The sequence below is a fragment of the Zeus faber genome (genome assembly GCF_960531495.2).
Source record: "Zeus faber genome assembly, chromosome: 12".
In the NCBI taxonomy this organism is placed as follows: Eukaryota; Metazoa; Chordata; class Actinopteri; order Zeiformes; family Zeidae; genus Zeus; species Zeus faber.
In genome coordinates, this window is record NC_137196.1 from 28099418 (window position 1) to 28111344 (window position 11927).

Consider the following 11927-nt stretch of genomic DNA (forward strand, 5'->3'; position numbering starts at 1 on the left):
TGTCAACTGATTGGCGCTCCTCTTCTCCATCCCTCTCTCTCTTATCTCCATCTATCACCATATCGCCTTTTTTGTCGCTGTACATTTATTGCATTCTCTATATCTGTCTCTCTCTGCGCCCTCTCCCCGCTTCTCTCTCCAGGACCGCGTGATGATCAACAGGATGGATAATATCTGCGAGGCCGTACTGAAGGGGAAGTGGCCAGTCAACCGGCGGCACCTCTTCGACTTCCCCAGCAACATGCTGCCAGGCTACAGTGGCACAGCGACCGCCGCCGCCGCCGCCATCGCCCCGACAACCGAGAGCCCCCTGCAAAGGCGAAGCTTAGCAGAGCTGTCGATGGCCGCCGTTCACACCCCCTACAGCGGGAGCGAAGACGTGACGCTGTCACCGCAGGTGCACGTGAGTGTGACACACGGTGTTAACCTTCAACTATGTTAATGGAGTTATTTTTAGCCGCTTCCTGGAGGAAGTGGAGGTTTAGCTTGGTCACCTGACCGCTGTCCATGTGGATCTCTCACAGCGGGAAAATGAAATTGCAGGTGCTGGTGGTTTCCATGAGCGTCAAGCGCGTGCATGTGTGGGTGCGTGCGTGCGCGCGCACACACTCACACACCTTACAGCATGGCCTTGAGATAAAGTGTTATGGATAAAGTATGAAAGTCGACAAAATTTGTTTAAAATAAGTTAAATTAATTTCAGTTAAAGTAATCCCTGTTTATTTCAAATTTTGGTCAATTTTTTTCTGCTACTGGCCTCCTGCTACCACCAAGCGGTAAAAACAGAATATACAGTAAAGACGATATAAACAGAGGATAAGGATGTGGGTCAGAACCAAGGAAACACCTGGGATCAATAAATACAACACTATTTTTAGAATTTTTTAAGTATTTGCTATTGGCTGACATTCCCCCCCCCCAATAGGAAGACCCGCTGAGCCTCACGGTGCCTCGCCAGCGACGGCGACGGAGGAGGAAGGTGGAGATCGAGGCAGAGCGAGCGGCAAAGCGGCGGAATCTGATGGAGATGGTGGCTCAGCTCAGGGAGAGCCACGCCGCCGCCGAGAGCCAGAGCCAGGCCATGGACCTCACCAAGGTGCCAGATTAAAGTCTCATTTAAAACTCTCTGCGTCCAGCAACATCAGCTCCTTGAGGAATTTGACCCTCACTCGTCAAAAAGTCCAAAACACCTTTTTACACTGTAGCGGGGGCAGAACCATTGTTTAATACTAGCGTAGTTAAAGTTTCTTAAAAGATATTTAAATAACTTGGGAAATAATACTACGTACTACCCAAACTCACACTCTTATTAATCTGAAGAAGTAATTTATTTCATTGTGTGTGAGAAAAAACAGGAATTTAAGATAAGGGAGGGAGAGGTCAGGACGGAAGGGGAAGGGATGGATTTTACCATGACAGAAAAAAATAATAATAATAATTCTTCTGACCCCTTTATTTTTCCCTCCCTAAACCTCCGTCTGACTGGTCTTCTTCAGGGCATGCACCATCACCACAAGGCTGCCGCCTCTTTGGCCGGCTTCCCCGGCGCCATGGCGAGCCCGTCTCTCAAGGCCCAGATGGAGATGCTTCAGCAGGCTCCGCACTCCGCCCACCGGGCCAACGGCTCCCTGGACGCCGACCTGCCCGTCATGAGGAGGAGGCGCGGCCGCAGGAAAAATGTGGAGGGGCTGGAGCTGCTTTTCATGGGCAACAAGGGAGCAGGAGGGGTGAGGAAGGGGAAACGAGGGGGCATGAGGGCAGACAGATTGTCGTGGGTGTGTTTATTATAAGATCCAAGAGTGAGAACGCTGTAAGCGCTCGAGCGACCAAGTGTCGTCTGAGCTGGTCCCATGCCTTTACATTTATTATCGTTGATTTGATTAATCCTTACAACTTTATTGGTTCAGTTTTCTTTTGTAATTTGCACTGTAGGTGATTACGTTTTTTTTGTTTGTGTTTTTTAGGTCACATGCAATTCTATTCAAAACAATGTCCTGCGTAGATGATTGGATTAAATAAATAAAAAATCTTCTGATCTGAATCTGCAAGAATTCGGGTTTCCGTGGTGAAAATAAAAACATGTTTAATTTCTCGCTCGTTTTAAGTTGGAGTCACATCTGATCCCTGTTGCTCGTCACTATTTATGAAATATGGTTGCTCTAGCCACTTTGCCACCACAATACCGCTTTATTCTCAGCGTATAAAGTATAACATGTGAAAGCATCTTCATGGAGGGGGGAAAAAAAAAGCAAAACCTCCCTCAAAAAACTACAACATGCCTTTCTCTCCTTCCAGGATGATTCTGAAGGGACCAAAGTCGCAGGGGCCGAGGCACTCCACGACGCCCCCCGTGCCCAGAGGCCACTGGCCGTGTCGGTGCAGAGCCCCAGCCCCAGGGCCCCCGCTGCCACTGGCCAGGAGGAGGGAGAGGCCTCCAACAAGGAGCTGAGGGACTGGCTGAGGCAGCACCCCACCTACACCATGGACATGGCCCAATTCACACCAGTGAGAACCTTCACTTCCTGCTTTCTCTTCCCTTGTGTGGAACAAGACGGAGAGAAAATTTTGCCGATGCAAAGCGTGTGTTTAGATACAGTCTTCACGACAAACCTCTGTTCCTTACCGTCAACTGATATTTGGATGAAGTGGCCGATGGCAACTGCCCCTCCCGAGAGTCTGGGCCCGATGTCGCATTCTGTCCAAGTTCTGTATTTCCCGCTTCCGTGCGAAAAGTGTTCCGCTGCCTCCGTTAGGGGAAACATGGCTACACAAGCGTGTTTTTTTTGGCGAAGTTAACATAAAGGCTTTGTTCAGATCAAAGTTTAGACACAACGCTCAGGGAACTTGCACTCAGTTTGTTTACCGTTTACTGCCCCATCCGGCCTGGAATTTCAACTTAAACGCCTGTTCCTTCGCACTTTTCCAAGTAGGACTTCAAATTGTTCTTCAATGGAATGCTGCATCACTCCCTGATTGGTGATATTATTTGAAACCATTACCCAATTGTGCTATTCAATTGATGGAGAGAGCTAGAAAACCAGGGAAGTTGCAATTGAGCAGATTGATTAGTTTATTTTGGAGTTAAACGACACCGCTCTCTCTGAGCGTAGATAACCCTCCATTGATGTTTCTTGCTAAAACACTTTCTCTCTCTCTCTCTCTCTCTCGCCCGCCCGTAGAAGAGTGAGGACTTGCTGCTCTCACAGTTCTCCAAGCCCAAGCAGAAGCGCCATCGCTGCCGAAACCCCAACAAGATCGACATCAACACCCTGACAGGCGAAGAGAGAGTCCCCGTCGTCAACAGACGCAACGGACGGAAGGTAGCACGAAGCTCCCCAAAATAGCACAAAAAAAAACAACACAGTTCTCCCAGCGACACAAATGCATGAGCAACAGCTGAGGATCAACTTCAGGCTTCCAACGGTTCATTGAATTTATGGAAAGCTGAGAAATTCAGAGAATTTCTTGCAGCTCATAAAATGTCGTGTAATTTAGATTTCTGCCACTTTTATAAACATTTTCTGTCGGATAGAAGGCGGATAGCCTGCACGTGTTGGTGGGGACGGGGGAGGGTGGCCGCATTTTCACAGCACGCAACGCACCACGATGGCACGAGAACCTTTGACCGAGCATGTGCATCGCGTCGACGTCATCAACTCATATTCCTTGTTTCCCAGATGGGCGGAGCCATGGCTCCACCGATGAAGGAGCTTCCCAGGTGGCTGCTGGAGAACCCAGAGTTTGCCATCGCTCCCGATTGGACAGACATTGTCAAGCAGTCGGTGAGTATGTCTTTCAGATGGGATATTGAGCAGAGGAAAATGGATTTCCGTTGGGATGTGCTCCTTCGGTTAATTATGCCGATGCGGTGATGTGTCCAGCAATAGTTATTGATGTTGTCAAGCAAATATTAAAATTGATTGTTGAACATTGAGGCCCTAGTGTCTCGTGACTCAGTTCATTTAACTCACCTTTGCTTTTTTAGATTTAACCTTTAGTCTTAACAGAAGGGATTTTCACGAGGAATGTGCTCTGAGGTCTTCCCGTTGGTGTAAACAACGGCAATTAAACCGATGGTGGAAGCTGTTGTTTCCAATTGCCGCGGTCATCTCCATGGCCGCACGTCGCCGTCGAATCAGTTATCGTTGGACAACATTCAATCAGCTGAAAAGGCCGTCGACGCTAATGGGAGGCGGCTCAAGGCTCCTTTTCACCGGAGCTGCTGTCGTCTCGAGCTAATTCAATGGCAGCTGTGGGTCCACGCTAAACCCTCTCCCCCACCCCCGGAGGAGGTGAGCGGGGCGTCGCAAAGCTTGTTACGCTTTGTCACGCAACGAGACGGCCACCGTTCATAACCCGAACCCATCGCAGCTTTCACGTCAAGCAGAGAGCCGCGCCTCCCCCCGTTGTACGTGGCCGGTGCATTCTGGGTAGCGATCTACTCTGTACCAACGCAGAGTTACTTACACAGGTTCTGGCTCACAAATCTGTCTCGAAAAAATTTCGGGGGGGGGGGGGGGGGGTTGCATATGGTGTCTTCCAGGGCACGAGTCCCATGACATCTACCAAAAAAAAAAATCTGAAAAACACTTTTCTGGGTCAGATCCGCTGTTAAAAATGCGGCGGTCGCGGCCTCTTTCCCGAGCGGGAGCCCCGGCCTCTGAAGTGTAACCGACCTCTCTGCTCCGCCCCGCTCCACAGGGATTCCTTCCGGAGGCCATGTTTGACCGCCTGCTGACCGGCCCCGTCGTCAGGGAGGAAGGGGTCCGTCGCCGCGGGCGGAGGCCCAAGTCGGAGATCGTCAAGGCGGCGGCGGCGGCCCAAGCGGCGGCTGCCGCCCAGGCTGCTCAGGCCTCTCTGGCCTCGGCTGCCTCCTCCACGGGTAAGCGACCGCCACCGGTTTCTTTTTTGAATTGGAGGTCTCATTTTGAACGTTTTGTGTGACCTACCCTATTTCTACCCAACACTGACCTCTGCCCTGTTCCAGTGCTGATACCCGCAGACAGCCTTATGCAATGATTTTTAAATGCGTCTGGGTTTGCTGCCCATTACCAAATGCAGAGCTGAGGCAGAGGTCCTTAAAAATGTTCCATTCCTAAATTCAGGTTTACAAATACGATGCCTTAAAGGTAATTCAATAGTCTTAACTTTGTTGCGTCCCACTTGTTCATGAGCGTCTTTATTAGCACCACCAATTTTCCAAAAATCTTTGTAATGAGCCAATCAGGTCGCAGTGTCTGACGCCCCGTTCCCTCTGTGTCCATACAGGAGGTCTGAACCCCCTGCTGCTCAGCAGCCTGTTTGGGGGGGTGGACCTCTCCTCCCTGCAGAGCCTGCAGTCCCTCCAGCTGGCTGCCGGCCTCATGACGTTCCCTCCGGCTGCCGACCCCAAGCAGGCCGCCGCCAACGCCGCCGCAGCCTCCATGCTGCCCCTCATGCTGCCCGGCATGGGCGGGCTGCCCAATATGGCCGCCGCCCTGCCCAACATGTTCAGCCTGGGCGGCCTGTTCGCCGGCAACCTGGCGACCGTGGTGGCGGCGTCCGCCTCGACCTCGTCGGCGTCGAACGCCAACGGCGCCTTGGAGAGCGAGGGCGGGGAGGGGGAGGAGGAGCAGACAACAAAGAGGAAGAGAGACGAGGAGGGAGGCGAGGAGGACGGCGAGGAGGACGAGGACGAGGACGAGGACGAGGGCGGGGAGGAGAAGGCGAAGAAGAGGAAGACGGAGAGAGAGGGCGGCGGGTCGAAGGCGAAGAAGTCTGGCGGAGGAGAAGACGCCCCCCGGCAGCTGGCCGCCGAGTCCTCCGTCAACGGGGACGCCGCCGCCCTACTGGCGGCGGCCGGTATGTCGGCCAACTCACTGGCGTTCAACCCCTTCCTGCTCTCCACCATGGCCCCCGGCCTCTTCTACCCCTCCATGTTCCTGCCCCCCGGCCTGGGGGGGCTCAGCCTGCCGGGCTTCCCCACCGCCGCCACCTCCACGCTGGCCGAGCTGCAGAGCGCCATGGCCGGGGCCCTGGGCGGAGCCGGGGGCGGCGCGGCGGCCCCCGACCCCCTTGGGAAGGCGGCGGCGCCGGAGGAGGAGGTGGGCGAGAGCGGCGCCGCCGGCTCGGGGGAGGAGGAGGATGGCGGCGACGAGGAGGCTGTGGGAGGAAGAGCGGACGGAGTAGCAGAGAGTGACTTGGGCGCGGTGCAGGAGGGCGGAGAGGGGGAGGCAGGGGAAGAGACTGCGGGGGAGGTGGAGGACTCTATCCTGGGGGGGGAGGAGAAAGACAAGAGTGACTGAAAACAACCCCCCGGCCCCCCAGAGGTATCTAAACATCGTTTTGAGTTCTTCATTTTAGTTTGATTTCATTTGTTATCCACAAACTATTGTTATTTTTTTTGTTTTTGTTTTTTTTCCTTGTCGTTTTTTTTTTGTTTTTGTTTTTTGGCCAGGTATAAAAACTATGCGTCAGAGAGGTGTGTGTGTGTGTGTGTGTGTGTGTGTGTGTGTGTGTGTGTGTGTGTGTGTGTGTGTGTGTGTGTGTGTGTGTGTGTGTGTGTGTGTGTGTGTGTGTGTGTGTGTGTGTGTGTGTGTGTGTGTGTGTGTGTGCTGTAGACTAGTCAGGGAATCTTACGGCAGGTGTGGGGCAGGCGGGGTGTGTGTGTGTGTGTGTGTTTTTTAAAAGGACTGTTATCTCGTTTCTCTGCTTAGTTCGACCTGCGTGCACTGTGACGTGCATCCGGACGCTTTGTAAAAAATAAAAATAAAAAAATTAAAAAAAATAAAAATACCCCACAAAAAAAACCCTCCACCCTCTAGCATAGGACGCACCGGGTCCCACTAGCGCTACGTCGTTGCTGCTTTCTCTCAGATCTTAATAACGTTTTTTTTTTTTTTTTTTATTATTATTATTATTGTGTTTGTTTATTGTTTTGCCTCCCTCTCTTCCGTCTGTCCGGATTTGTTTTTTATTTTTTATTTTTTTGTTGTTGTTGGCGATTCACTGAAGAGATAAATCGACATTCTCAAACGGCATTACGCGGTTGCCTCGCACGCCCGCCCCTCTCTCTCTCCCTCTCTCTCCCTCCCTGTCTGGTGAAGCTGCTGCAAAAGGAATTGTGGGTAAACGAGTTTATCTGCTGCACCGTCTCCAAGCAGATTAATATTTTATTTTATTTTTTGTATATTTTTCTTTTCCATTGTAGTTCTCACATATCGGACCAGGTGGACTCCGGGGGGGGGGGGGGGGTTGACTGGCCTGGGTCAGTCACACACACACACTGCACCACACACACACAGATTCAGATACACACTAACCCCTTTCGGTGTGTGTGTGTGTGTGTGTGTGTGTGTGTGTGTGTGTGTGTGTGTGTGTGTGTGTGTGTGTGTGTGTGTGTGTGTGTGTGTGTGTGTGTGTGTGTGTGTAACCGATACTGTTAAACCAGTCACACACTGTTTGATGACCAGTCTTGCGTGTTTTCTACTGTCTCCATATTTCGCTCTCCCCGTCTCTCTGGGATGGTTGGCTCCGGTCTGCCTGGCGTGGCGAGCGGCTGGGTTCGCCGCGGGGCCGCACCGGACCGGTCGAGCCCCGGCGGGGGGGGGGGGTCCCGGTGAGCGGCAGTTTAAAACAGGGATGTGATTTTTATTTCAAATTTTTATTTTTTTTTCCCCCCCCTTCCCCCGTTACCGTTTCAGACCAAGTGCTGCTTCCTGGTGAGTTCAGACTGCTCCTCCATCTAGTCACACACACTGACAAACCCAGCGGGGCCGAGGGTCCGGACGCACCGTGAGCGCAAAGTCAAAGTGGAGTACTTGAAAAAAAACACGAGTGCCGTCGGACTTTTGGCCTTTTTTTTATTATTATTATTATTATTAATATTATTATTATTCTGTTTATCCGAGCGACGTGCCCACACGTCCGAAGGTGCATGGCAACACGTCTGCAGCCGTTCCCGTGTTCAGGTCGTTCCTCATGTACCAAACAGACGGACGCAGCGGGGGAGGAGGGAGGGGGGGGTCACACACTCAGCCGCCAAACTCCAGGGGAAAAAAAAAAAAAACCCAATTCTGCCTTTTTTCTTTTTGTTGTTGTTTTTTGTTTGTTTTCTAAACGCTGCAGAAACGTCTCGGCGCTCCGGAACGCACCCTTCCTCGTCGGGTCCCCCCCCTTTCCTCTCGCTCTCCCCCCCACGCTGACACAGCAATAATCAAGGCAGCTTTTGAATGTTCTAACATCACTCTCCCGACACACACACACACACACACACACACACACACACACACACACCCCCACACTCAGACCATGCGAGGACACAGTATAAGAATAACCACGAGGGTCGTATGAGTTGAATCAAGACTTAAAAACTGTAAATGATGACGACGAATAAGTACTGCAATCAATTTTGTCTCACTCTGTTCCTGTTGATGCACTGGTGTTAAAGAGTTAATAAATGATCAGGTACCTTTATTACTTAGCTACTTTCTTGAAAAAAAAAAAAAAATGGACTTTTTGTTACTTTTAGCCAGCAAGCTGAAGAGCATTACCTCAAATCTCTTATCTAGCCTTGAAGTTTACAGACATACCATGTAAATGTTTTTTGGGTTATTTTATTTTTTTTCCTTTATTATTATTATTTTTTGTTTTAGTTTTCTTTTTTGGTGTGTCTTTCTTTCTTTTTTTTTTTTTTTTTTGTTTTTTTTGTTTTTTGAGACATCATGTATGATGAATTGTAGCTATGATGCTTTTAATAAAAGTGAATCACGATATTCGCCTAGGAAACCAAAACGTGTGGCCGCCGTCTGGATTCTTTGCGAGATGCGAAACCTGCTGCTTCGGACGCGTCCGAAGCCAAAGTGTGAACCGCCTCGTCACACGGGGTGACGCGCCACGTCCGGGGAGGGGACGTTGTAGTCTGCCAACGCTGCGCTCTGCTCGGCCCGGCGTATCCCACAATGCATTGTGAGAGCAAGACGCTGTTCGGTCACTAAAGCACGCCGAGCCGTCGCACCATCGCGGAGCATCCCATTTCAGACGCGGTGCAGGTGGGAAACTCATCTTCCGCTCTGTTTCCATCAGCCTTCCAGGGATTGCGAGACCTGGGCCTTTTCGGGGTGTCAAAGCCCGAAATGCGGTTATCACAGGTGTCTGCTCTCTAGAAACGGCCAAGTGTTAAAATAGGCGGCATTGCACAAACAGTTGCATTTAGGAGGATTTAGATGTATATTTAATACAACACAGACAATTAACCCTATTATATAATTATAGAACCCAGAATCGCGAGTGTGGCGCCGCCCCTTGCGGCCGCCTGCGTGAGCACCACGTGTCGATTACGCACGTTTTGAGTATTTTTCGAGCTTATAGAGCTTATTGTGCGCAATCACCGGGTGTCATGACATTTCACTGCATATATGTACGACCGTATGTGTATGTATGTGACAAATAATCTCTTGAACTTGAAAATGCTTGGTTTGGATGTGTGTGACGTGGCTGCGATGACGCCGGTGCCACCGCGTCAACGTCCTAAAAGGTCCCCGGGTCCCCGCCCGCCGCCCTCCCCCGCCGGGCACTGCCTAAAACCGCCGCCGCGGACGTCCGTCCCAATCAGGTCCGGATCAAATGGGTGGATTGCAGTGGGCAGGCATTTTGGTTTAGACACTTTCGAACGATGTTATAATTTACTTGTGTAGATTCAGTCTTTTACATATTTGGCTTGAATATATTTTAAAATGTAAATGTTTGAAATAGTTTTCCATTCGATTATTTTTATTTATTTTTATTTTTTACACTATCTGCAAGTTTTAGGATCGATTGTGGGTTTTGTTTTGTTTTTTTTAATAAAAATCTTATCCCAAAATAGATTGAAATCTTTAAACTTGGTTTGTGGTTTTTTTTTTTTTTTTGTTTTTTGTTTTTATGTATATCTATATAAACCCGTGTGGCCCCCTGTGGGAATCGGGCCGTGGGCGGTTGTTTGGTTTTCCCCGTCTGGATCAGCTGAGGCCGAAAGGCTTTTCAGACGTCAACGTCGTCCCTGAAACTGAGGCAATGGCTCAGTTGTGTGTGGGGGGGGGGGCAAGGGCATGGCAGATGCTAAAATAATGTTTTGCCGTTTTGACCTCAGACATTGAGAACAACAGGCCGGGCCTTTTATTTTGACAGTGCAGCCAACGGTGTCAGATGTAACGGCTACAGAGGCCGGAACAAACTCTTCGGGTTTTGCCACCTGGGGCTGGGCGTCCAAGTCCCTGAGAAAATGAACTCAAATCCGAAAGCGTTTCCTGGGTGCGCCGCCCCTGACGTCCGGGGCGGCGGCGGTGGACGCAGGAACAGCCCCCGTTCGTCGTAGATGAAACTCCGGCCGAGCAAGAACGAACCATCAGGGCGGACACGGGGGGGAAATCCAGGAGTGTGTGTGTGTGTGTGTGTGTGTGTGTGTGTGTGTGTGTGTGTGTGTGTGTGTGTGTGTGTGTGTGTGTGTGTGTGTGTGTGTGTGTGTGTGTGTGTGTGTGTGTGTGTGTGTGTGTGTGTGTGTGTGTGTGTCAGCTCAGCCAGCCGTCAGAAATGGCATGCCTCCCACTGGAGCTGCTGACAAAATAGGAACTGACAGCCAGACCTGTGTGTGTGCATTTGGGAGGAGACTGGGGGGGGGGGGTGTGTGTGTGTGTGTGTGTGTGTGTGTGTGTGTGTGTCATCAAGCAGGGGTGTGTGTGTGTGTGTGTGGGGCACGGAAAACAAATGCGTGTCACATGTCTAACGATGAAACTATCAGCAAACAGAATGACTATGCCTATTGTTTCGGGGACATGTATGACATATTTAGTGTGTGTGTGTGTGTAGCGGACATGACTGATTACTATTCTCATTCCACTCAAAGAGGAGCTGTGGTCGCAGATGTGGACATATTGAGTAGTGTAGCAAACATGCAGTTCACAAGACTGTCCCCACAACGATAGTCATACGTGTGTGTGTGTGTGTCTAGAGGTTGTGTTGAGTCAAGTGGATAGTGGAGTGTGTATACAGTGTGTGTGTGTGTGAGACAGACGTCTGGCCTAATCGTCTTGCTGGAGGAAGTGGGACGTGAAATCCACCGGCCGCCCTGCACACACACACACACACACACACACACACACACACCCCCCCTAACCCAGCATGCACTGACTTTCACAGACATGCAGTCTCTCTCTCTCTCTCTCTCTCTCTCTCTCTCTCTCTCTCTCTCGGACGTTCTCTCCATTTGTCAACCTTGTGTTTGGTTGTTTATCCCGGTGTGCCCTGTGCCCTGTGCCCTGTGCCCGTCGCTGGTTCAGGAACAACACTAACAGTCGTTGGTTGATACTATTTGCTTGTCAACACTGTCAAACTTGGGGAGGAATCCGGACAGAAATTGCCGCCACTTGGAGTCGCGCGATCGAGCTCATTCTGTCGCTTTTTGTTTTTTTGGGGGATCTCGGTCGCTATGGTAACGCATCATTTCGTTTGTCGAGGGGGCTTTAGTAGTCAAATTGTCCTACAGGTGTTGCGCCCCCCCGACGGGCGCCGTTTGCAGTGGAGTGCTCCGCCCGCCTCTCCGCCCGCCGCTATGTGGGGGTGAATTATCTTGGGTCTGAACCGCTGCGTTGGACTCTCAAAGGGTGAAGGACGCAGTTCCCACTGGAGATGTGAACGGCGTTGGGAGCGGGAGGCGGTGGAGGCGGTGGAGGCGGTGGAGCTGGCGGGGCGGCCGACGCCCCTCCTCTCTCGGGGTCCGGAGCGGAATCTTTCCCTTTCAAGGTTTTTTCTTTTTTCTTTTTTCTCTCTCGGTTTGTTTTGCAGCAGCCGTGTGGATTTTGCTCATTCGCAGCCGCGGAATCAGAGTCACTGTTCACTTATGAACCTGAAACGCTTTCAATCCGGCAAGGTCAAGTGTCCTGAAGAGTGTGTGTGTGTGTGTGTCAGTGTGT

General features: G+C 51.0%; 1 protein-coding gene across 1 annotated transcript in view; it reads left to right on the forward strand.

Moving 5' to 3' along the window:
* chd7 (chromodomain helicase DNA binding protein 7) overlaps positions 1-6284 on the forward strand; it is a gene marked incomplete at both ends in the record, with an annotated part of 64210 nt that extends 57926 nt beyond the window's left edge. Inside the window, 8 exon segments of the mRNA XM_080010509.1 lie at positions 143-403; positions 926-1096; positions 1497-1727; positions 2296-2505; positions 3180-3320; positions 3678-3782; positions 4702-4882; positions 5269-6284. Of these exon segments, the coding sequence (XP_079866635.1) occupies positions 143-403; positions 926-1096; positions 1497-1727; positions 2296-2505; positions 3180-3320; positions 3678-3782; positions 4702-4882; positions 5269-6284 (2316 nt within the window).
* Positions 6285-11927: the final 5643 nt, after the last annotated feature.